Below are 26,984 nucleotides of genomic sequence, written 5' to 3'. Positions count from 1 at the left end.
CAAAGCTGCACTTTCTTAGTTCTTAACACTTCTTGGCTCGCACTCTTTTATTTTAGAATATGAAACACTGCCGAGTCCTTCTCTACCTCACAGGCAAGCACCCCCAGAGCACCGTCTCGTCTCTCCCCTCCGCACATTTGCCATTTTTAATTAGAAAGCACGGCGAGAGGTGAATCGCAGCCCTGCTGGAGTTGGGAGATGCTTTGCGGGTAACTGCGCTTTCTGCCCAACTCGCCTGCTGCTTCGATTCCTTCACCCACCAAAGGCAACAAACCCCTTCCCTTGGTTGCAGCACAGACCCCCCAAAGCTCCAGGCGGATAAATCGGGGTGCTGAAGGCATTAGGAACTAACCCCGCACAAATTATACCACATTTCTGCTTTATCTTGCAGGGATTTCCTTCTTGCCAACGCTGCCCTTTCTCTGCACAAGGCGCTTCTAACCCCGATTCTCCGAGTGGCAAGTGATGCTAAAAAGCTCCAAACAACAAAACCCCCCCAAAATCAAAGCACGCAGACCAAACCCCACTTGAAAAGCGGGGAGGAGGGGGGGGAAAGTCTGTTAGCACCAGAAAAACAAGCACACCGCTTCGGGAAAAATAGAAATAAAGGTAGAAATGAGACTTACCCGAGACTGGAGGGTGCAGGTTCGCCAGTGTAAACCCGAAAAGGAGCCAAACCAGCTTTGGTACCCAGCCACATCCAAGACTATTCTCCATATTTCACCACACACCTACGGAGCGGGATCCTGAGCAGCAGCCGCACATGCAGGCGCAGCCTTTTCTCCCTCGGTGCTTTTTGAAACGATTCGGATTTTTGGGGCGCTCAGCAAAGGGGGAAAGGGTGAGGAAAAAAAGGAGAAAAGAAAAATAAAGTTGCATTCAGTCCAAAAGGCTCCGGGCGCGGAGGGAACTAACTCGACGAGATGGAGAAGGATGGGGAAGGGTCCTCCCACCGCTGGGAAAACATCCAGAGGAAAAATCCTTGGAAAAAATATAAAAATCAAAGGAATCGGAGCGGCGGCGGCTCCATGTCCAACGCGATGAGGAAAAATAAGGCAAAATATTAAAAAATGAGGGGGGGGTGAAGCGGTGGCGCGTTGGGGGGGTTTGGGGGTGCTCGGCGGAGCGGCGGCGGCCGGAGGGGCCGCGCTGGGTCCCGGTTGGTCCCGGTTTGTCCCGGTGAGGCGGTCCCGGTCGGTCCCGGGTTCGCGGCCGAGCGGCCGCGGGGCGGGGGCCGCGCGCGGGAAGGGAGGGGGGAGGAGGGGGGGGGGGGCGGGCAGCGCGCGCGGGGGGCGGGCAGCGCGCGCCGCAGCCGGCCCGCCGGGGAGCGCGAGCGCCCTCTAGGGGCCCGCCCAGGGGAAGGGAGCGCGGCCCCACAAGGCGGGGGGGGGGGCGAAAAACTGGGAATTCGGCCTTTTTTACCTTTTTTTTTTTTTAATTATTAATATTCAGTCCAGCACCTCTCGGTCTCATCACACAGAATCCCAGAATGCCAGGGGTTGAAGGGCCCTGGAAAGCTCACCCAGTGCAATCCCCCCATGGAGCAGGAACACCCAGCTGAGGTTCCACAGGAAGGTGTCCAGGCGGGTTTGAATGTCTGCAGAGAAGGAGACTCCACAACCCCCCTGGGCAGCCTGGGCCAGGCTCTGACACCCTCACCCCAAACAAGTTGCTTCTCATATTTAAGCAGAGAGGCAGGAGAACCTCTCTGACCTACTGACCACCCCCTTCTAACCCACCCCAGGTACCATTGGCCTTCCTGGCCACAAGGGCCCAGTGCTGGCTCATGGTCACCCTGCTGGCCCCAGGACCCCCAGCTCCCTTTCCCCTCCACTCATCACCCTCAGTATCAAACACCCACCCATCCAGCACTCTCTTAAAATCACAGAACCATTCTGGGTGGAGAAGACCCTCAAGATTAACACCTACCCAACACTAAACCACATCACTAAGAACGCTACGCATCCACAGAGCGGAACTGTGGGACACTGCTATGCTCTTGGAAGGATTAAGGAGACTTTTGAACGTTGTCTTTTAGTTTACTGTAATACTTTTGCTTTTTTTTTAGAAAAATTTATTAGTTTAAGAAGGATTGTCCTTGAAGCCAGAACACAGAAGTCATATATTTCAGTGAATCAAGTGCATAATAAATCAGCGCATGTAATTATTCCCACCTTACTTTTCTTGTATTTGCTGCTATCTCTGTGCCTTAGAGAGGTGACATAGGTGAGACTCGACACTATATAAGTCCTTTTGTGATGGGGCATAGAGTTGTTCAGGTTGGAAAAGTCCTTTAAGATTGAGTCCAAGCATTAACCCACCCCTGGCACTGCCCCATGGCCCTGAGAACCTCATCTCTGTGTATTTCCAACCCCTCCAGGGATGGTGACTCCAGCCTGTTCAATGCCCCACAGCCCTTTAGATGAATAAATGTGTCCTAATATCCAATTTAAACCTCCCCAATGCAACTCGAGGCCGTTTCTTTGTGTCCCTGTGTCCCCTCAGCTCCTGTTCTCCAGCTGAACCCCCCAGGTCCCTCAGCTGCTTCTCATAACTTTTAGTTTAAAACCATCACCCCTTGTCCTATCCCAACAAACCCTGCTCAAAAGTCTGTCCCCATCTTTCTTATCAGCCCCTTTTAAGTATAAAAAAGCCACAATAAGGTCTAGATTGAGCACCTGAGCGAGCTGGTCTAAGAGGGGGAGCTGCTGTTTAGAAGCACAAAGATGGGACGTGGTGACCACGGTGGTGGCTCCGTGTGAGAGTGAATTTGGGATCGGTGAGAACCAAGAGCCCCGACACCCACATAAACGGCACCTCGGCGGGGAGAGGATTCCAACCCCAGCGCGGATGCTTTTTCTTCTGGGATTCTGCACGACTTTACGTGAGAAGAATTTCAAGTACCCAGTAAAACAAGATGGTTTGCCTGCAGTCCTCGCTTTGTCTTAATTAGAGCGTGTGGTGCCTCGGGTCAAAGCGTCGCCCGCAGCCGAGGAACCTGACCCTGGGCAGCTTTCCTTGGCCGCTCTCCACCAGCTTTTCCTGCGAGCAAAACAAGACATCCCTTTCTCCAAAACTGTGTTTCTGCCGCTTCTTGCTCTCCATCTGCAAGTCGCTTCTGTTTTGTCTGGTTTTGCTCATAGTTTGGTCTCCGTGACCTCCCTTCGCTCATTTCTCACTCCATCACGACCAAAATTACACCCTGTTTTCCAACTTGTAGCCACATCGAGGTGGGAGTTTCTTCCCGAGGTTCTACCTGGTTTTTGGGGACCTTTCTCTACGAAACATCACTCTTGACCGCAAAACAAAGGAGCAGGTGCGAGTCTATATGACCACAAGCTGCGCTGGAATCTATGATTTATGTGAAGCCTAAAGAGTGAAACGTGGCCAGGGCAAAGCAGGGAAATATTCTATTTATTAAAAAAAGACATAGAAAATGTGCATTTGTCAACCCAAGGCTAAAGAGTGAACAGGATTATTGATACAACCACACTCAGTATTTCGAGGTATCACTGAGAGCTTCTGCAAGTTCTACATCTTGCTTTTCCTCTTGCATTTTTGCACGTATTCTAGTAGTGAAAACATAATAATTCTCACTAAATTGCATATGAAATTAAACAACGACCCGAGTATTAAAAGCAGCCGCTCACTCTCTAGCTCTCCCGTGGAGTTCGATGGCAAGCGGGTATTTTTTCCACCTCCTAAGCAAATGTTAGCGGAGGACAAACAGAAGGGATGCGAACCAAGCGGAAAATAGGCAAGCGTTGCGATTCCTTCTGCCGTGATCGCTCTTCTTTTAGCCTTGAGCTTCTTGGGGAACAGGCTGTCGACTGCGCTTCACAAATGGGGGAGCAGGTTTGCACCGCTCGACTCCGTGATGAAAGGCTGGTGTGTGCCTTAAAACCGGCTCCACGTTCCTCAGCCAAACCCGTGCCATGTTCGGAGCCAGAAAACAATGGGAATCCCAGGCTGAGAAGTTAGAAGAGCGAGGTTAAAATAACTCACAAGGCCGGAGGTTTCCATTCCTAGCGCAAAATGAAAATCCCGAGCTGTTCCGCACTTCACCACTTTTCCTAAGATCTGGTTCCCTCTACCTCAAGAGACCTGTTCAAAAACTTGAGCGTTTCTTTCAGCGACTTTTCCATCCCAATAACCATGTTGAAGGTGCTATTATCCAGTGTAAGATTATGTGCAATTACCTCCTTCTCATGTAATTTTGCTCTCCGGAATTACCACTCCCCTTTCATTTGTTACAAGGAATATTTCCTCCACCTTTACGAATTCAGCCAGCTCTGCGGCACATCAGAACACATAATTTCCTCGCGCGCGCTTAAGTGCCTTTTAAACATAATTAGAAAATGGGTGCGAGTCAAACGAAGCCGCGGTGAAGTTCTCTCCTACCTGTTTTTCTCCCACCAACCTTCACCCATCAGCACCTCATTCCTTTATTTCTCTACGTTTAGCTGGCGCTTTGCTTAATCTAAGCATTAAATAGCCCCAATAACGACTGCGTTGATGTTACATAGAATTTAGTCTCCAGTATTGGATTCTTTGCCATGAAAACCCAGCCCTAGCGCTCTATAACTTCTTGTTTTCCTGCAATTAGTTTGATCACCGTCCTTGTTTTCCCCCAAGCTGGTAAATCCTCATGTTATTTTCTGCAGAGCCTGCGTCTTGGTTCACAAATAAGCGTCCGAACAGAACTGAAGCTGAAATAACTCCAGGCTGAGCGATAAAACCGTCACATTGCCACAGCGGCGCACACCAGGATCCTTGGCCATCCCCAAACAGGCGTCCTCCTGCTTTAAATTCCCCAATATCAGCCGTATTTCTCCTGGAGTTCAACTTTTCAACTTGCAGCTTTACCTTTTCCTCCCTTATTTCAACAAAATAAATGAGTTCTTCCCCCTTTCCTCCTCCAAGAACTTCACATCTCTCTCTCTATCGTGTGCCGCTTTACGGGCATATTAATAAAGTAACACTGCTTGATTGAATTGTAACCCCTTGGCATTTTGGCCGCCTTCATTTTGTGCTCTGAGATCAAGGCAGAAGAACCATCACGAGTCCATCATCAAACGGACCACGGCACCGTGGTTCCTCCGTTGATGATTCTGGCGGCTCAAACTTACGGAGCAGAAGCAGCGAGAGCCCAGCAAACTTCACTCTTCTCCATTTGCGCCGATCCCCGTTATAATTCCAGATGGGCATTTTCTTCGGTAAAGTTGCCTTTCTGGAAAGCACAACAACTGATAATTCTCTAGAGGATCTCAATCAAAAACTGACGACTTTTCTCTACACAAGCGGATGCTGGGCGAACCGTGGACTTTTCTGGACATCGAGCCACGCGGGAATCAGCTCAGCCTTAGAAATTGAAGGCAGTGACCTTCCCGCAGAGCAAAACGCAGCCGTGCAATTCTCAGCGACTTCACATCTGACGTTCAGGTGCCTCTGGAGCATTATGTTCTCTGCTGGATTGCCAAGAATCCTCTTCTAAAGCCGTTTTGAAGTCTCCTGGAAAGGTTTGTTTTCCCTAAAGAGAGCGAGGGCAAAGTACTTTGTGCCAGCGCACGCTACAAAACCGCAGTGATTCGCATCTCCCGTGGCACAAAGCGCTTGGCCTCACGCGTTTTCCTGAAGGTTACGTGAAACCCCTGCCCAACGCGGCGCGGGAAACCAGAGCGCGCCCTTGGAGAGATCCTGGCGCTTACGTGGGGAAGCTGCCTGGGAGAGTTAAGCCTGAAGAGTGAATTCGCTTCATTATTAATGATTTTGGAAGGCATGCTCCTTTTCTGACAGCTTTCAGGAACTATCCGGTGTGTTTTCCAGGTTCCAGATGCCTTTTGCTGTACTCAGCTCTCCAGGGAGCAAAGTGTTGTGAGTCACTATGTCTCTTCTTGCCAAATCTCTCCTCCTCTACCCCAATTAGTCCTTCCCACCACATGTACCCCCAGCCTGCAAACATCAGGAACCTGTTACCCCCTCCCTGCACCTCAATTTCTGCCTTTTTAATAGTTCAGAGTGAATCTTGATGGTCGGAGCGTCGTGCTCAGCAAATGCTGCCGCTCCCCAGAGAAGGTGCTGGAGGAATTCCAGCGTTAACCCCTTGTCCTAAACCGCCCCCGCGCAATCCTGACAACGTTCTTTTTGCCTTCAATTTTTGCCGTGTAAAATGTAGATGTTTCCAGCTGACCTGAACATCTGAGGTTCTTCATTATAATAAATTAACCCCCCTTTCCCCAGTTTGAATGCATCACAGGCTGTCAAAAGGCTCTCAGGGACGTGAACAAGCAGACAAACCCACTGATGCCGACGGATCAGGCGCGAGAGATGAAAAGCTTTGCTACATCAGTCAATAGCACGTCTCGGAGGATTACGGCTAACGCTCCGCTAATATATTAAAATACGGATGGTTTTGAGCTAATATTAAATAATAAGAAAGCAACTGTGTCCTGGGCTGCATCCAAAGGACGAGCAGCAGGTCAAGGGAGTGGATTCTCCTCCTCCGCTCTGGTGAGACCCCAACCTGCAGTTCTGCGCCCACCAACATAAAAGGGATGTGGACCTGTTGGAGCAGGTCCAGAGGAGGCCATGAAGATGATTTAAGAGCTGGGGCAGCTCTGCTATGCAGACAGTTGGGTTTATTCAGCTTGAGAAGGCGCCGGGGAGACCTCAGAGCAACCTCTGGTATCTAAAGGGACCTACGAGAAAGCTGGGGAGGGACTTGGGACAAGTGCGTGTTGTGATGGGACAAGGGGTGATGGGTTTAAACTGAAAGAGCGGAGATTGAGGTGGGATCTAAGGAAGGAATTCCTCACCATGAGGGTGGTGAGACACTGGAACAGCTGCCCAGAGAAGCTGTGGATGCCCCATCCCTGGAGGGTCCAAGGGCAGGTTGGATGGAGCTTGGAGCAACCTGGTCTAGTAGAAGACGTCCTTACACATGCAGGGATTGAACAAGATGATCTTCAAGGTCTCTTCCAAACTATTCTATGATTCTTTCGCCTTGAACCTGTCCCTGTGAAGATCAGAAGTGACAGCGCTCGCAGAACGTCATTTTGGGATCAAAAAGACCATCAGCCACCCACAGGTCCCTCGATGAGCACCCAGGGTCACCCGGCCACCTCCAACAAGGGACCAGGGGGTGCACTTAGGGCTCAACTTTGGGCCAACTCCTTTCCACCGTCTACAAAGCATCAAAACTGCCGAGATCCTCTTGTGTACCCCACACAAATATTGCCTGAGGGGGCCGGGGCGGGCGCCACGTTAAACCACAGATTGCGCTTCACCCGCTAAACCTCTTTCCAACCTTCCTCTCCATTTTCTCCCGTCACGGCTCAGCGAACCCCGAGCGCTCGCCTCGACAACAAATTACGGCGCCGAACACGTTTGATTTTCATCTCCTGTCACCTCCCTTTGGAAAGCGTTGCGCCCGGGCCTAATTCTTGACACCATCCAGCTCCCCGGCGCAAATACCGAGGCCGCGTTCTCTCCCGCCATGGCCCGAACTGCTGGTTGGGGACGTCAAGCCTGACAAGCAGAGCCCTGCGCTCTTCCCTCGGGGATTAAAGACGAGCATCTGCGCATTTCTATCTCTTTTCTCTGCAATTTGTTCAAACGCAAAGTCCTTTTACCAGGAGGGCTGTGTCCGAGATGAAACGAAATTGTAATGAGAGGAAAAACAGCCCCGAGCGGCTCAGCTTGCCCATGACAAACAGAACACCTAATGCCGCACCAAATGTATTATTTGCCGCTTCAAAACCTCTTTTTCCTTGTTGTTTCGGCCTGAAAAGCTACCATATTTTTTTAATGGAGAGTCAACTGATGCTTGCAGATAAATTCTCATTACATCGGTTTCATCTCATTGCTGGGCTGCTAAAGAACCGTTCATTCACAACCCAAACCACCTGTATTTTACAATGCCATTTTTCTATAGGATGCGTTTCTTCTAGGAACATTTGGAATGGGAACGGTTGGACTCGATGATCCCGAGCGTCTCTTCCAACTGAAATGATTCTATGGATGCAACCCCACCGGTACCTTATTTTCTAATTCCTTCATTTATTCTGTTTCTTTCTACAAACTGATCACATCGCTTCATCCAAACCCAGAAGCATCAAAGTCTCTGCTAAGGTGGCAAGAGAAGACCAGGAATACAAAGGAGCCTCTCAAATTATAGCAAGTAAAATGCAAAGATAACACTATAACCTTTTTGAAGTTATACACGTCGTTAGCTCCTTTCTCTTCCTATTTAGATGATATTTCTCAATGGATATAAATCAATAAAGCTCCTAGATGTCAATTCCTATCAAGTTCCGTTCAAGGTGTTCTCATCCCTCTCCACTTCTTTTAATGTTAATTCAAATTATCATAGGAATATAATGGAAGTACCTCGTAGTTATAGCTCTGGCTGAAAACCAAATCAATGGCTGATTGCAGGGAATCACTCTACTAAAAAAGAGTCTTATAATATCGGGATTAACTTCTTTCTCCTAACGCTCCACAGATATTGCAAAGAGCTTTATTCATTTTAGCAAATGCCCAAGAGTCGAGTCAATACAACCACCAGGTCCTAGATCATATCTAGTTATAGAGTTCGGACAAAAAATAAGTAAAGAAACAGTAAATTTTGGGGTAAGATGCTTAAGATGGTGCAGAAGAATCCAAGACCCTGTCCTGTTGAGCCTCATACAACTCATGACCCATTGGGCTCTGAAGACTCAGGTACAACTTGGAAAGGCTCCTCAAGGCTTTGGAAACACAACCGGATTTACGGAAGATCGGGCAGACAAATGGCTCGGAAAACAGCCGTTCTTAGGCCGATGGTAGGCGGCAGCGAGGAGATCGATTAATAGGAAGATTAATAGGAAGAAGAAGGTGCGAAAAGTCAAGGTGAGGATGGACAGTGTATAGAACCTCAGGCTCATTTTGGTTAGAAAAGACCTCGAAGATCATCAAGCCCAGCCACTAACCCAACGCTGCCAAGTCCAGCTCTACCCCACGTCCCTGAGAACCTCATCTGTGTCTGTTCAACCCCTCCAGGGATGGTGACTCCAGCACTGCCCTGGGCAGCCTGTTCCAATGCCCCACAGCCCTTTGGGGAAGAAATTGTTCCTAATACCCAACGTGAACCTTTCCTGGCGCAACTTGAGGCCATTTGAGCCACGTTCAGCCACCGTCACCCATGTCCGTCTTCCTACAAAGTCAAGTTCCATCTTCCTCCAGCTATATTCATGAGTTTACACCAACCTCCTACTCACAGGAACTCTATCACCGCACTTTACGACTCCTTTGAAGACCTTCTCAGAGAACGTAGGAGTCCGTACGTATTTATTAATACAGTGTTAAGCAAATACTCTGCTATATACTATAGCAGTTCGCCTTCAAATGCCATAAACACTGCTTGCAACTGCTCTCCTGCTTCCTTTATATGAAAAAAAGAAGAATAAGCATCAGCCTCAGGGGGAAATAATCCATCCACTGTTAAATTGAGGTATTTCCCGTATCAAAATGTCAGGTTTAGTCACTTGGCACATTTCCTTCCCTGACGTGGTTTGTACCTACAACGGTACAGAACGGAGCAGCCCTTGCGCTCTGAATTCATCCGGCGGCTTTTTAAGGAGGAGGTTGTTTTATTTATTTCCCTCTGTGCTGCTGCAGATCATCTAATGTCATTGCCAAGGCTTGGAACATCATGAAATGTTCCCCCTTAGTTCTTTGAATGCAGCCATGAAGAGTTTACAAACCACAGTAACAGCATGTGTATGTGTTTATATAGATATATAGATATATATATATGTAGGGCAGCTGAGGAATAAGGGCTTCAAACACACACACAAGCTCAGGCAATTTGCTTTGTTAATGCTTCTCATGCTTAAACAAAATGTGATGCATCCGCGTTACGTGCCCGACGCCAGTAAAGTTGTTACCGTAATAAACTCAACGTCTCCCTAAGTGTTTCAACCCCAAGATGTCATTGAATTATCGCTGCGAGATGCCAAGTTATGGTCAGAGCGGCACTGATGGCTGGTACGAGTATTTCCAAGTGTAGGAAGCACCTGGAGCTGCCCACAACTCAATCACTGGGCTTCGGAAGTCAAATTTCATAGAATCATTAGGGTGGAAGAGACCTTCAAGTTCATCAAGTCCAACCATAACCCAACACTAAACCGCGTCGCTGAGAACCTCATCGGCGTGTATTTCCTACCCCTCCAGGGATGGTGACTCCAGCACTGCCCTGGGCAGCCTGTTCCAATGCCCCACAGCCCTTTGGGGAAGAAATTCCCCCAAATTTCCAACCTCAACCTCCCCTGGCGCAACTCCTCTTTATTATTATGAACAACCTGTAAAGCCAAACTACCGGTCATTCTCCAGCACAACCAGTGCACAGAAGCATCTCTTGCAGCAACAGGAGATGAAAAGCTCATCCCTCCCACTGTGCGTTATCACCGTGCCCAATGGACTCCGCTCGCTATCAATTCCTTCCCCAGAATTAAATCACAACGGAGGAAAACACCCAACCGCACACAAATAAATATATACCAAAGTGAGAAAATGAAATTAGAGGCTGTATTTCAACCACCAGGTCTGGTTGTTGCTTGGGGAAGATGAACGAGTCTGGCCCCATAGGACTCTATCTTCCGAGGAGCAGCGTTCGCCGGCCAGGAGTTATTTATTCACCAATAACCAACGTATAAAAGGGCAATGTGGCAATCACTCAGTCCAGAAGCAAATGGACCAAACCCACACAACACCCACTAACGTTACCAAACAGAAACTCCCTAATTCCACGTCCTGCTGGAGATGATTTTACAAAGAGATTTATCCATCCTAAATCTGGTATTAGAAATGTAGTTCTTTTAGGCTGAGCTCAGCCCCGTAGCCTCTGCGACGCTAACGCAGAAATACGGGTCCTTCTAAAGACAATTTGCCGTAAAACCTGCGCAAGGGCGAGATGATTTGCCCTTCACAGGACGATATAAAGTCTCCTTGGGACTTTCATAGCGCTCCCATAAAAAATCCGGGTCGAAGATACCGGTTTAGTTCCAGTTCTTTCCCGACACTGAAGTGTAAATAATGTGGTTTAAATTGCATCTTTTGATGTCGCTGTATGGTATTAAAACATAAAGAAAGTAGCGTATTCTGAATAATTAAGGGCAGCTGCAACTTGGCGCTCACCGGGTTCTTTTCTGGATTAAAACAGCCCTGATAAAATGAAATAACACTTTTAGGCTGCTGTCATGAGAGCAAAAATAGAGGGAGCGGAGATATGTGAAGCAATACCGAGGTAGAAATACTTGTCTATTAGCTTGTCACTCAGTGCACGCTGCAAAAATAAGAGATATGAGCACAAGCCATGTAATACCTTTAAATAAAATACCGACGGATTTCTATTTGGGATGGAATTTAAACAGTTGGGATGCTGCGGGTCCTCTGACGCGCTTTCTAATTAGCGACCTCCACCTAAAGATCAGGAAAAGCAAACTAAAAGCAGTGAAACCAGCGCGATCCGGAGAGTTTGGGGCCGCCAGATCCAAACCCAACAATTCAATTGATATTCTTGATATTTCTATATTTCAGTCTCTCCAGGTTCCCCCAATGCTTTTTCAACCCATATCGTCTCGTTTCATCCCGCGCAGTCATTTTGGTTGCAAAATGCCCTATCAGCGTGAATCCCTCGGATGGATTTCATGTAATTACTATTATGCTTTCATTACGTTTCCTCGTGTGCTTTAGCGAGGGGTGTTTTCTAAATCACGCACGTTTTCCAATCGGTTCCCTTTGAATGTTATCACCCAAGCCTCTTTCACCCTGGGATTCTATTATAATACCTGTTGTAATGAGCACAAAAATACAGGCAAAGACTTTTCCTTGAGGTCTAAACCGCCTTGAGATAACAAATCGCTCTTTATTTATCCAGAAGCAGCGATTCCGCTCGCGCCACTAAAACCAACCAGAGACCTATAGGCTTTCAAATGCTAATTACGTTCTGTCCCAGGGACCAAAATCCTGCCAGAATGCAGCGGGACGGTACATTAGAACAAAATAAAGCCGGGCTAATCCAAACCTCAGCTAAAAACCCGGCCTGACAAGCAGTTCTGGCTTTAATGGGGAGTTTAATCGCTCACCAGCAAGACGATCGCTGTGTGTCCCAGCACTTCAATGGTCAGCGGTGGAGTGAGGTTGGAATCGATGTTTCTTATGGGGGATGACTTTACCTTTTCTGATTAATTTTCCCGTAATGTGTTCTCCTACCAACCATCTTCTTGGTCTCTCCTGGTAGACAACACAGTCCCAGCTACTTCTGACCTTTTTCAAGCTCCGTATCAAGTCTGACAATTCTTAGGGACGCGGTTTGGTGACGGTTGGACTCGATGATCTTGAGGCTCTTCCAACCAAACCCATTCCATGATTTATAAACCCATTTAAAAGACAAAACGCGGCTTTGGGGTCGGGATTTCCTGGAGATTGATCCCAGAATGGACTGGGTTGGAAAAGACCTCAGAGATCATCAAGTCCAACCCTTGGCCCAACTCCAGTCCATTGTGCCCTCCTGCCTTCCAGCAGCTCCACACTCCCTCCCAACTTGGTGTCATCAACAAATTTGCTGATGATGGTCTCAATCGCCTCATCTAAATCATCAATCAAGATGTTAAACAGGACTGGAGCCAACCCCTTGGGGACACCACCAGTGACCGGCCGCCAGTCACTAGTTTAATTCAAGACTATTCCACCATTTAGTACGTGTTGAATGTGGTTTCTTAAGGAAGCAAAGCGATCCGTCTGTTGGTCTTTCCGTCCTTTCTCTTGTTTTTCTTAAGACATTGAACTGAACTTGCCAGAATAGCAACATATTAGAAAGAGCCCACATTAAAGAAAGAAAAGCCTCAGTTAGAGGTTAATAGTAAAGAATCTTATCCAGGAGACACAGAGCTATTGAAAACCACGGAATACTCTCCCATGCCCACACCTGCTCAGAAAATAAGTTATTATATTACGTTTCGACTCAGCAGAAAAGCCCCTATTGCACAGCAAATCCCTGCCACACAATGATCAAAAGCTAAATAGACATGACCAAGAGGAAGAAAATATATCTATATATCAGCAGGACGAAGCAGGTCACATAATACAGACTAGAAAATGTCCTGAAACGCACAACTTCTGCTGGGGAGCGGAATCCCCAGTCACCTGTGTTTTTTGGTGCTTTCAGACAGAAGCAAATTGCATTTGTATGTGGTTCAACTCTTAATTCCCACCAGCTGCTGCCTGACAACTTGGATTTAGTTCAGGCCGGGGCCAGATTGCTCCAAATCAGCCCTTTGCTACGGCCACATTTGTCTCCGTTTCTCCCCGTCCGTCCGCCTCCCACCAACCCAAGCCGAACATCTGCCCCCAAATCCACGTACAAACCCATGGAGTCCTCCGTATCTCAAAACTTGAATGCAAACCAATAGTTCGAGGCTCGGAGCACCCAAATTTCACTGCGTTCTCCAACAAGACGACCATTTCACTATATATCAATACATCGTTTTTACGGAAAGCTCATTAGAGAACTTATAGAAGCTCGGAAAAAACACCACATGTAAAAATTGGCGATGAAATTTGGTCACTGAGTTACATAGGAGGGAATTACAGATGACGCCGCCCGCAGAAGAACAAGCAGAATGAGAACCCCGGTACAAAGCCAACGATTTTACATCAAAAATAAGACAGCCAAGGGTTGAGGCAAACACCAAATCCTAGTTTTTGGCCTCCCAAGTAGATAAAAAAGCCCTTTGGAGCTGCAGAGCGAGGTTGGCGCAGGAACAACCACGGCCCGGCTGAGCACGTGGGGCTTTTTGGAGCGGGAAAATGATACGGAGAGGAGGGTGAGCAAGTCAAGGGGAAGGCGAGGGATTATACAACACCATAAACGATATATTAGGAAGTTTTTTGCCCATGGAACAGCTGAGTTACGAGAGAACGATGCGCACAAAGCAATGAGAAAAGAGCCGTGATATGAGGGAACCCACAAGGGTCCTTTTCATCATGCAAAGCGACTTTGGGTGTCCAGAGCTCGTAGATTTTTGACACTAAAACACCGAGAGTTCAGTCACCTTCTTTCCATAAAATGAACGTGCCAATTAAACCAAACGGCGTCAGCGCGGATCCGTAATTTGTAACGGTAGGATCTGCTCAAAGTCAGCGTGGGTCAGTCAGCAATCAAAGGTCCAAGGCCCAGTCACCTCAAGTTCATTTCTCACCTCCGTAATGAGCAGGACAGAGGGAAGAGGAAGAAAAGGTACAACTTGTCAAATTGCTAATGATTTTCTCTCTCTTTTCATCTCTTAATTCTCTCCCTGAGCCTCCACGACCCCAGCGATGCCCACGCCGCTAATAGACCTCGATATAATAACCCAGCCAAAACTTGCGCGACTTCAGGTCACGGCCCTGCAAGGAAAACTACTGGAGATTTATCTGAATATTACTTTAATAATCTAATTTCTGCTGCCCTTTGGATTAGTGATGCTCGAAGCCACCGGCCTCTTCACCTTTGCTTCCCAAGAGATGAAGGTTTATTTTCCTCCGGGTTTCGGCGACGCTTTGAACGTCTCAAGCGACCCTTTTGCAGTTCAGCCACCAGCAAAACGTTGAACCAGAGCAGCTACCTCACCGGACTACTTAGAAACTTCAATAGTTATTATTATCATATTAAACCCTTCTAGAAAAGAAGCAGCCCCGCTTATTCTAAAGCGATTTCCTTGCAAACTATGAGACAATTTGAACGCCTGGGATCCAGGCGGATCACAAGCGCTGGACCAAGTTTATCCGCTTGGTTGATCAAGGAAGAAAGTGGAACGGTACCAACTTTTCTGTGCTTGATGTCGACACGTGTCAACGTGCAGCTTTGCCCTGGGTCGCCCTGTCGCCGTCGTTATTTTATATCGGAAATAATTACCTGTCATCCAGGTGCAGGTGTTGTCTGAGTCAGTGAGGGTGCTTCCGGTTCGGGGTCCTTTTCTCCGCCTGTTGCTTTTGACGCTGTAGCTGAAAAGGTGGTTTTGTAGTGGGTGTTTCAGGGCTGAGGTTTCTCCAGACACCAACCCAGCGATACCTGTGGGAGGGACAACAAGCGGTGAAGCAGGAAAAGACCCAAAGACTGCCAAGCAGCCAAGGCCTCAATTTTTTCAATTTCATTTAAAATACTGTATTATTAACAGGCGATAATTAGTTATACGTGTTTTATTGCACCAATAAAGATAAATCACCGCAGTGATTAACGTCGTATCCAAGTAGATGTTTCGCAGTCGACAGAAATTGAAGGCAACATAAGAGGAGGACGAGATGCTTGATTTTCAGGGTATAACGTGTTTAATAAGGAAAATAATTCTCAAAGTTGGGGTTTTTGATATATTTCTGCGATATCTGGCACTGAACGGTCCTGGACTGGGTGTGCAATGATTTAACGCAGCATATTCTTGTGTAAATATATATACACATAAATAACCAACTTCTTGCTGCTACATCAAAACTTGACTGTTCTATCACTGTAATTGAATTCTAAGCATCACCCATCATTAGGCCAACCCTTCAGGTCTTGATTTAAAGACTGCGTCTCTTCTTTAGAACCGAAATCTCCGCCGGTGTTTTCAACTAAAATCCCATCGCCCAACCGGGAGGAAATTTGGGCCTCTGGTCAATAAACCCCGTCTGGATCCATCGCTAATTGGATCCTGGATATGAAAAAGAGCTTTTGTCTAAAATAGGGGGAAAAAAGCCCAAATTTCCATCTGTCCGTATAAGGTGGCTGATTAACAGTTTTATTTGAAGGCCCTAATTAAATAAATTGCCAAAAACCGCTCTGTGCTATAACAAAACTTTATAGTTTCAAAGTATTTGTGATGCTGTAATATCAGATGTCACTATAATTGGAAATAAAGGGTTATGGGGTTATTTGAACAACACGAATCCATCACTTGAGTGGGGAGAAAACTGGGGTCACCTACCCAAGGCTATCGCTGCCTCACCAATACTTCAACAGAATTAGGACTTATTGGTGTAATAATGCACTTTCAAGCAGTTATTTTTACTACTTATTTTCTTCATCTGCCTAAAGAAATTATTTTAGACCAGCAAAAAAGCAAAATTAGATTGGTTATATGTGTACTACCAGCTTAACGTGGCTCCAAATTCCAACAGATTTTTAGCACGGACGCATATTCCCACTGACAGCAGCATCTCCACGTTTCCCTGTCAGTATTTCATAGGCCAGAAGAGTTTACTTTTAATTACTTTAATAGCAAATGACAACTGACGCCTCAGTTTGCCAATAGGAGTGAGAGATTCCACCAGCTCCTCGTAGCGAGAAGTTAAATTCAACTATTTGATTGGCATAAAAGACGAATATTCTAGTTTATTAGCTCACTCTTCACTGTCTGGTCTGTTCTTCCAGCACACGCTAAAGAAGGAAAGGTTAATACCACAGCTTCCGCAAACTAAATAGAAAATAGATTGAGTAACACTTCGATATGTTGAGTCCGATAGAAGGAACGTGGACGCGTTAACCCCTCTTGGGATAACACCGAGTGAGGTGGTGGTGCGGCCTCATTCCAGGCCACGCGGCCGCTGTCCTTGGACAAGGTTTTGCTCTATTTGCCCACCAATCTTGTCAAAGAAGCGAAAAGATGCGAGTAGGCAAGTCATAAATTCACCTTCCTCTTTGCCGGCATCAGCAGGATATATAAATTACGGTGTTCTTCCTATAGAGCGGAGTGGTTCGCTGTCAGCCCCTTGCTGGGGCTGAGAGGATGGGACTCCAGTAGAAGACAGACGGTAATTGATGATGGGTGGGGAGGAAAAAGCCTATAGCTATACGTTAAAACATTGGTTTGTGTTGAACCAGCAGCTGAGGGGCCGGCAAGAGACACTCACAGAACCAGCGAATTGTATAGGTTGGAAAAGAGCTTTAAGATAAGACTCCAACCATTAACCCACCCCTGGCATTGAGACTATCCTACAGATTTCCCGCCATCCCATATAGGATTCAAAGATGAGCCTTAGCTTATCTTTAAGACAGATTAAAAACTGCATGGGTGGATGCCCTGGGGCCTAGTGAACGTTGGTTTTTCTACGTATGCACGTAATACAGCGAGCATGCAAAGTAATGCAAATTATTAATTGCCCATTCTCTGCTTTACAAGCCCACGTCTGGCAGACTATGGGCCGGAGTAAAAGCATAAAGCCAAGAAGATGAAAGGTGTGCGCTGATTACCGCTCGGGATTGACCAAACCGCCGCTCGCCGCGACCCTAATACCTCATCAAGATGATAATGATCCTTCCCCCTCCTTCTCCATCTTCATCAAGCTCAATTCCAGCGGGGTGCACAAAGGGCTCGAAGAACAATGAACAAACATCATCAAAACTCCAATGTGTTTGCGTTAAGACTGAAATAAGCAGGGACACACCTGCGCTGTTTAATGGCTATTGGAGTAAAGATATAGTTGTATATTTTAAAAAGATGTTTTTCTCTTCAAAAAGTGAAGAGGAAGGGGAATTACTTATGAGGTTTCATAATAGTGACCAGGTTTGATGCCCAATGAACTGGAGCTGGATATGTTGCGGTCACCAGGGCCCAACCATCCAGCTTCTGAATTTCCATGGAGAAACCCTTGTGTTATTTTGGAAATTAGACATAAGTTGGAATTTCTGCTTTACAATCAGCCTCTTTGAACGCTGACAAATACAATCGAGTCCTCTCTTCCCCGGCTCGGACTCCTAAAGCCTCGTAACGCTGCCTTCCCACCCCGGTGACATTGCGAATATCCTCCTTTAAACCCGCTACCCAGTGCCGGCCACATTTCAAACGAGCTTTTCCAAAGGCTTTGTCTAACGAAACCGCTCTCTCTGCTGATTTTAGCTAATCCTCTTGCTTATTCGCCGTAAGACCTGATTAGCTCCTCTTGCATCTGCCACACGCTTGGATCCCTACCTTCTAATTATCACGTTTCTATCCCCGAGCCGCGGTCTTTTGCCGGTTTTGCACGTTATTCCAAGCGCATCTCCCTTACCTTTGGCCTGCCTCACCTTACCCACACACACCTTGTGTTTTCTAAAGCTCTTCTTCAAAATGGGTTCGTTCAACAGAATAAAAGTGTTTTAAATGTGAACTCACCGACTCCGAGTTGTATTCCCGAGCCCGCACGCAACCTACAATAATTCATCCCCTTCAGCACCACCTCCTTTATCCCCATCATTTGGTGGCTTCAAAGCTTAAAAGTGGTGATTTAAAGGTCAACACTCTTTGCTAGTCACTTAACCATCATTTTAGCAGAATTTATTCCGTTAACGTGCTTCTTTTCCATCTCAAATTGCCTCCCCGGGGGTTGGAAACCCCATCTGTCTCTATGCTTTCCAAACCCCCAGCTGTGATTTCGCAGCCATAAATTGTCAATACAAACAGTTTTTGGTGCACTAAGAAAGCTGGAGGATCGGGCAGAGTAAAGCAAATAGGACTGAAGTGCTGATTGTGTGATCCAGTTGTTTGGTTCATTACAATATAGCGTGTTTATAACTAAATAAACCACCCCGCAGTTTCCATTTGCTGCGTTACTTTTTGCATCATTTACAATCTTCGTATCATCTGGCCAAACCACAAGTCTTTTTGGATTAATATATGGATAAATACGATGGATACAAGAGACTCCCAGCTAAGTGATTACGAGGGTTTCAGCCACCATCGGGAACGATCAACCAATTCAAATCAAACTCACCAATACGAGCATCGCTCGCCTCTGTTTTAAGTCGTTTTAATAATAACTGGAAATTCCGGCCACAAAAGGAAAATCAACCTAAAGCACAGCACAAGTTTTCAAGAGTGACGGTAACCACAGGGCCAGCTAGATCTGCAAGTGATTTTATGATAGGATTTACATCTTTAATTTCAATACAAGTAGCAAAAATGCCTCTCAATAAGCTTTTTGACCCTCTAAGGATGTGCAGTTACAGTAAGAGGTTGGAAGGGTGCTGCGCTAAGCCCACGCGTCTCAATGTGATGGGTTAATGGACGGCAAACGGGATTCCAGACCTCACCTCAAACTCTGAATACCAAGAGAGACTGGTTTGTATGAGATAATTTAAAGAACAATAAAAACAAGCCACGCACATCCCTTAAAAACACCCAACAAGACATGTAATAGTACATTACGAGGGAAAAGAGCTGCTGTGTTATGTGGTAGGAGCCCCTCGTATGAGGAACACAGAAACTTGAGATTAAGTGTTTTCATTTCCCCCCACCCAAGTTAAATAATTTGCTTTATTTCTTGCATTTTTACCGTCTCACTGCTCAGCTTCCTCAGCTTGCAGCACTCTGAGAACGCAGGGTGGCTGTGTCTTACATGACAGACTTAGAAGAGAGGTTCTGGCTCAAAAAGCTGGTCTAAACTAGGCAAGACAGGCTTAGGCAGGCATGGAGGTGCCTCCTCACCATCACCCGAGGGGCTGAATCAAGTCAGGCAGAGCTGGTACCTGCAGATGAGGTGGAACAGGAGAAAAGACAATGAAGGGGACAAGAATCCGAATATTAAGATGCTGACCAGCGAGAAGTTAAAGCCACCGTTGGGTTCTCTGAAACCGAAGCTTAACTGGGGTTCATCTACATCTCAACGCGAATCAGAGCAATGATCAAGTTAATCAGATTTATAGCTGGACGCTCCAGTGCCAAGGAAGCGTTCTGGCCAGAGAATCGCTGCCAAGTCCTGTTCTCCTCCTCTACTCAAAAGCTGCTTTGGCAATATCGTGCAGAGAGGATCTCAAGAGCACAAAGGTAATTTTCAAGAGCCAGTTAAACATATTTTTGGCTGCTCTGTGCTGTCAGAGCAGTGCTAAGCAGCCAGAGCACACCAAGAATCAGCATGTGGCAAGAGAAGCTGGCCCGTGTTCACCGCTGAGACGTGGCCCAGCAGATCCAAGAGCAGGTTCATGTGTGCAGGCCACGGAGCAGGGTCACCCACCTGCAGCCACCGGGACGTCTCAGCTCTTCGCCTGATGCCTGGAAGCGCTTTGGCCCAGGGAAACGAGCGGGATCCGAGGGATGAAAGAACCAAATGCCGTTCCCGTTGGGTTGCACGTCAACCACACTAGGATGAGAGAGATGGGCTCTGTCTACGGCACAGCTGCGGCCTAGGCTGGAAACACTGCATTTCCAGTTCAGCTACTGGTTCTGCTGCTCACCTTTAGTCTCAGTCTTGTTCTTTTGCTCTCCTACAGGCCGTCTTTCACTTTGGAACGTAGGATTACATGGGGTTGGGAAAAGCATCTTTACTATTCCCCCAACACGTTTCTGGATGGAAATATCACAATTTTGCAAAGAAAGAGCAATAAACAACCCAGTTACCAACTTGCATTAAATCTGAGCAATGGGTGGCTTGTACTTGCACGCACACGCTATCGACCACTTCCTCAGAGCTACTTTGCAGGAATCTGATCTAAAGAAGACATTAAAACACGAGGTTCATCTCTTTGTACTTGCGCTGTTTGCTACGCCAGGGACACGTGTACTCGGAGTTGGGGGTTTTATTGCAGTTCGGGGACTCCCCGGCTCCCTTACAAGCTGGTGAAGAAGCTGCAGCACAGGCAAAAGTAACACTGAGCTATACAAGATAAAGAATTTAAGGGAAACCAAACACAACAGCGGCCAGAGAACATGAGCTGGAGGGAAAAAAAGAACACACGCAGTGGCTCCTCGCTTAGAGTAGCGTAAGTGACTTATTGAAGGTCAGCACAAGCTCAATCTGCCCTGGTAACTGCTGAGCCACCTTCTCTCTCTGCTTCTTTCCCATTTCTATTTGCAGGCTGCCTCTTGGCAGCTGGAAAGCATCGAGCCGCTGGGACACGGATTGCCTGCGAGGCACTTCGGAGAGCTGCTAAATTAACTGGAGGAGAAAAGCCCGCCACGGATCTTCCCTTCAGCTCGGGCCTGGAGGAGGTTTTGCTTTCAGAAGAGACGCGACGCGCGTGTGCAGTTCAGATAAACCGCAGCCGCGCCGCAGAAACCCAGATAAAAGGAACCAGCCATCCCCTACCTCGCAGGGATAAAACCTGAAGATAAGACGCCCAACCTGAGCATCGCCTGACAAAACATTGCCAGGCGGCCGCGGCAGGAGAGCCTCCTCCTGTGTCAAATCCAGAAGCACCAAGAGGTGTAAATGATTCATTCCAAGCCGTGCCCCGAGCAAGGAGAAGCAGCGGACTCCTGAAATCTCAGCTCCCTGTTCTCATCTCTGCGCTTGAATCCTGGGGAGTTTGTAGCAGCCCTGGCAGGGCAACAGAAAAGAAGAGGTGAGGTGTATCAAAATGATTCACTAGGAACTCCGGGAGCATCGATACAACTTATGAACCTCGCTTCCCTGGCTCCGCACCATTTTTGTAGTGCTTTGTCAAGAAACGGAGCTTGGCAGTTTTGGGAAGAAAGGGTATTATGTGAGAAACCTTCCCCCACTGATAAATCCACTTTTCCCTCACCTTCAACCTCAATTTTCCCTTTGATTTCCAGCTGTTTCTGTCACAGAGGATGCAGATACGCACACCCAGAGCTCATCGTTCCTCCCTACACAAAGCTCCTTTGAAAACGCTCCATCCCCTCTCAGTCCAACCACAAAACCTTGAGCAATCCCCCTCCTATCTCACCGAATAAAACAAAGTCCCTGCTTGTAACAAGGCCACAAAACCAGTGCAAGCCAAATCGAAGGGGCCTGTTGGATCTCTGGGTTGTCTCAAATGCGCAAAATATGCTCAATTTAGTATTAGGGAAGACTTTTTGGAGGTGACAATCAACTTTCCACCTTTGTATTAAAAGCATATGGAGTCACGTTAGCTGGATCACATAATAATCCTTTGTATGCCTTGCATCCAACAACATAAAATCCTGAATTCATTACAGATAGAAGCAAGTTTGCCAAAATTAGGGTAGGGAGAAGTTCTGAACCGAGTTTGGCAATGCATCTTAATCCTCAAAGCACAAGGATGGAGCCTCCCAAATTTCACCCTCCCTGAGCTGTCAGCGTTACTCGTGTGAAATACAAATACAATTCAAACGGTGTTTGTTACCTGATAACATTAAAACGAGAGCGAACGGACGGTGTCCAGGGCAGGATTTGTTGGGATTTACCGCGGGTGAAACTGTGGGAACGGGAGAATCTAAAGCAGCGAGGTCTCCATGCTCGGTTCGGCCTTTGAGTGGTGTCAGGGATGAATTAGCAGCATTGATTTCAGACGTTGCCGGCACCACGGGGAGCACCTAAGAAAGGGAGCGGAGACCTTTGTGTGCTCGCAGGATAATGCAGTTGCTATCCTTCAAAATCAAAGTCGCTAGCGTTTCTCTCTCGCTATACAGGGAACAGATAATACCATCAAAGCCGAAAATGTTGTCAAAAGTATTGCTCTGGGGGTAGCTCGTAAGCAACGCGCCGCAATAACAAATGAAATGTGTGTATAAATATATAAAGAACATTTCCAGAAGATCAAGACTATGGGAATGGAAAGAACATGTAGTCTCAGCAGAGGGTGGCTTCAATGACAGCTAAAGGACAAATGAATTATCAAGAGCAAAGTTGAGGAGGAATGTTATTGCTCTTCTAACTCACAATCAGCGCCAGGAGAGAATTTGCTTCCGCATAGACGGTGGTGAGACCAGAGGAGGATAAAGAGACTCACAGATTCAGACATCAGCACAAAAACGGGGCTTTTTCTTGAGTATGAAAGCACCGAACCAACCTGGACAAGCAAAAGGCCGTGGCCTATCGAGCCAGACCCCGAGGGACTCATTGACTCCTGAAAGTTCCAAACTAAAACTCTTTCACCAGCGTGTTCAAGTTTATTCGGCCATATTTTAATCTCTTACCGTGGTTGTATCACATATATTCCACGCCGAGGCTTTGATTTCCTCATGGACCTGAAAGCGCCGTGATGCTCTTGCTGTGATGTTACTATCATTTGTTCAGTGCTGCCGTCACATCCAAAGCAGGATTAGGACTTCAGGTGGGGGAAATAAGAGCAGATGGGCCCTTCAGGAACAAAGATCACAAAGATCCTCTTCTCATGCAAATGTCTCGATAATACGGGAGAACAACTGGGGAGAAATGAAGAGAATGATATTATTTCACCCCAACGTGACGTTTTTCAACCCCTTTCCCCTCCGCTGCTCTCCAACAGCTCATTCCCCAGCTTACACTGGAACCTGGGGTTGTTCCTGCCCACATTCAAGACTTAATGTCCAAATCATTGATGAATATATTGAATAACAGCAGCCCCAGCACTGCCCCCTGAGGCACTGCACTGGATCCAGGCCTCAACTGGACTCTGCCCCATTGCTCACGACTCTCTGGCTTCTTCCAGTTCACACTCCACCTCACTACCCAGTGATAAATTCCCTGGATTACCAACAATACATCTCATTCTACAGCAAACGGGTATTGAGGAAGCGGTTCAGAGTAAGCTGTGTAAAGCTGGACTGTCTTTATTACGCTCACACAAAATAACACCAGTTCTTCCACCGGTAGGAAAAGGGATTAGCGCTGTACCCGAGCAGCCTTCAAAGGGGATCTACACACTTTGGTTCGACTCAGATTTCCCTGAAAAGATGGTTAAATCATCCACTATGACCTCTGGATAACACACACCGGAGGATTTCAGGCTACCGCTCTAATAAGCTCCGTAATTCCTCTTTGAAGCCCATGTTCTGAGAAGATATCACAACCTCGCAGTCCAAAAAGGCTCAGTCGGAGTGAATCGGGATCATTAGGAAGCTTGTGGCCTTTTTTCCCCTTGATCAGCGCAACGAGATAAACGAGTTTTCAATGTAGTTTTTCATACGCTCGGAGATGTCGCCTGAGAGACGCTTTGATATGACGAGCTCTTCAATATTTATGAGATAAAATACATAAACACAGTTAAGCAATAGAAGAGACAAAATAATCCAAGTGACGCCGAGGTTTTGCTTTCCTGTAAAGCCTTTAGATGGTGAAAAAGCCAGAAAAAAGGCGCTTGAACCGTAGGCCGAGACCTCGGCCTTGTGGGAGTTGTTAACCTGGGGTGTCAGGCCGTAAACGTGGGTTTCTTTGTAGACTTCATTCCATCCTTCCCCTCCGTTTGTGCAGCTGACCTGAAAAACAACCCTACCCTTTCCACACCTTGTTTCCAACCTGTGGCTTTTCCAACAGTTCAGTGTCAAAATTGGACGTTTATTCAAGGGGCGGATTCGGTGATCCAGCTGCTTTCTGTAGAGGCACGCGTGGGAGGATCATTAGAGCGTGCATTTTTCCTTTTAACTCTTCTACTTCTGACAAGATGGGATTTTGACGCTGAATATCCGCAATATGTATGGTAGAGAAACCGCCAAAAATAGATAATTGAGCTGCCAAATGAGCTACCGGTGGACAGGGCCACCCAACGCCACCTTGCCTGTAGACGGGGCCACCCAACAACACATTGCCCGTAGACGGGGCCACCCAACGCCACGTTACCCATGGACGGGGCCACCCAACGCCACGTTACCCATGGACGGGGCCACCCAACGCCACGTTACCCATGGACGGGGCCACCCAACGCCACGTTACCCATGGACGGGGCCACCCAATGCCACGTTACCCATGGACAGGGCCACCCAACGACACGTTACCCATGGACGGGGCCACCCAATGACACGTTGCCCGTAGACGGGGCCACCCAACAAGACGTTGCCCGTGGAAGGGGCCACCCAACACCACGTTGTCCGTGGAAGGGGCCACCCAACGACACGTTACCCATGGACGGGGCCACCCAACGACACATTGCCCACGGACGGGGTCACCCAATGCCACGTTGCCTGTAGACGGGGCCACCGAACGACACGCTGCCAAATGCGAAAAGCAAAATAATTACGGAATATTCCTTCCAGGGAATTTTGTAATATTTAGAAAGCACAAATTATTTGAGGAAAAGAAAAAAGTCAATTACTCGCTAATATTAATTTTATTCCCTAATTTCTTCCTACGCTAACTTTAGTCCAATGAGTAGAAAGGTCCGTGAGCCTGGAGATCATCTCAACACATGAAAAAATGCATTACATTGTGTTTCTTTTGTCCAAGCAAACCACAATGAGTCATTAATGATTATTTAATTCTTCCAAAGAGAGAACAAGAGCACCAAAAAGCTTATACGCCGCTTGGAGTAAGGCAGAAGGGTATTTCTGACCCAAAGATTATTATAAGTCGCTATTTGGATGGAGGAAAAAAGGCAAGTTTTAAAAGTAACGCAACTAATAGTAACAGCCTATAATCCCATTTAACTGGTACTGTGGGGGCCGCACCATTTCTAGAGCATTTTCTCCAAGAGGGAGACAAAATTACCAGAGGAACACACGTTATTTAACCCAGATACCAGCTGCTGTTGCATTTCTACGGCGGAATGAGCTCTGAAGTGTAAAGACAGATTCTCATCTCTATTTCTGGCTCCATTGACATCAGTGAAAAGATTTTTTTTGCCTTGAAAAGTCAATTTAAACAGCCCAACATTGATATTTGCTTCCCACCCAATACATCGTGTTTGTGCGGTGGAGCTTCAGGATCCAAAAGACCTTCTGCTTCAAAACCCGAAGGAGGAATTAACTTGATCAAAACAGCGAGTTTGTGATCCAGAAGTGATGGTAATGAGGGAGACGACTAAAAGGAGGTTCTAGTATAAGTTGGGGAATGAGCTGTTGGAGAGTAGTGTGGGGGAAAGGGAGCTGGGGTCCTGGGGCCAGCAGGGTGAGCATGAGCCAGCACTGGGCCCTTGTGGCCAGGAAGGCCAATGGTACCTGGGGTGGGTTAGAAGGGGGTGGTCAGTAGGTCAGAGAGGTTCTCCTGCCCCTCTGCTCTGCCCTGGGGAGACCACACCTGGAATCTTGTGTCCAGTTGTGGCCCCTCAGTTCCAGAAGGACAGGGAACTGCTGGAGAGAGTCCAGCGCAGCCACCAAGATGCTGAAGGGAGTGGAGCATCTCCCGTGTGAGGAAAGGCTGAGGGAGCTGGGGCTCTGGAGCTGGACAAGAGGACACTGAGGGGTGACCTCATTCATGGGGATCAATATGGAAAGGGGCAGTGTCAGGAGGATGGAGCCAGGCTCTTCTGGGTGACAACCAGTGACAGGACAAGGGGTAATGGTGCAAACTGGAACACAGGAGGTTCCACTTAAATAGAAGAAACTTCTTCTCAGTGAGAAGGGACTTGGTGTTTTCTGTATTACAGAAGAATATGGAGCATGTGAAGCTTAATTTTTTCTTTGAAAAGTTCTTTCTTGGGAGGCAGAGCAACACGCAATTAGAGACGTTACACCACAAACAAATAATATAAAGGTATTTTACTATATCCACACACTGCTAAAAGCCCATCTTCCCAACAATTAATTTTGAGGAAGAACAAAACACCCAATAAACCCCTACAGAGAAGAACTGGTTAGTGGGGCCAGTCTCTCCACAACCACCTTTTCCAAAGTTTCCCTAACGATCAATAGTAATTAACACAAAGGCAGCGATAATGTCTGAAGAACGTCAGCCAGTCTATCTGGCTTTAAGCTTGAGCCACCCATTAGGCTCAGCACTTCGCCTAACAAAGACAGGTCATTGCTCTTCCATCTGCTTTAAGCACAGCACTTAAAACCACAATTGGGAAAGGCTGAAGGTGAATTCTTGGGGTAAAAATGAGCTATTTGGCGGAGCTGTTTTAAAACAAATGTAATTCCCATTTGTGGTGGGTTTACCTGATCAATTTTCACTTGAACCACTGGTTGCTGATGGAGGAGTTGGAAGAACCTGAAGGTAAAGCTCAATGTTGCATCCTTTATAGAAGGAAAAGTGTCTAAAACAGCAGCTATGCCCCTTCCCTCACCCCACAGACTGGTGCCCAGTAAGAATGGTGTGGGGAGCACTGGTTTTACTGGGCAAGTGTCCCAGTAGCCCAGCCCTTCCTGCTCTTGCCTTGCTCCTAGGAAAGCGGG

The 26,984-nt window shown here is 47.2% G+C and overlaps 1 protein-coding gene across 14 annotated transcripts in view; it reads right to left on the bottom strand.

Annotated features, from left to right (window-relative positions):
• The window catches only part of LOC136114600 (netrin receptor DCC), a 361,710-nt gene that overhangs the window by 260,325 nt on the left and 74,401 nt on the right, over positions 1-26,984 (bottom strand). For 10 of the 14 annotated variants that reach the window (XM_071801689.1, XM_071801688.1, XM_071801697.1 and 7 more), the window contains one exon: positions 14,936-15,091. In XM_071801689.1, the coding sequence (XP_071657790.1) occupies positions 14,936-15,091 (156 nt within the window). Of the gene's footprint in view, positions 1-626; positions 1,233-14,935; positions 15,092-22,081; positions 22,272-22,874; positions 23,103-24,495; positions 24,515-26,984 lie in introns of those variants that run through there. The other 4 variants (XM_071801700.1, XM_065859987.2, XM_071801695.1 and 1 more) reach the window with 3 other exon arrangements.

This window comes from Patagioenas fasciata, chromosome W (genome assembly GCF_037038585.1).
Source record: "Patagioenas fasciata isolate bPatFas1 chromosome W, bPatFas1.hap1, whole genome shotgun sequence".
Classification (NCBI taxonomy): domain Eukaryota; kingdom Metazoa; phylum Chordata; class Aves; order Columbiformes; family Columbidae; genus Patagioenas; species Patagioenas fasciata.
The sequence above is the reverse complement of the archived record's forward strand: the minus strand, read 5'-3'. Positions and strand labels throughout refer to the sequence as shown.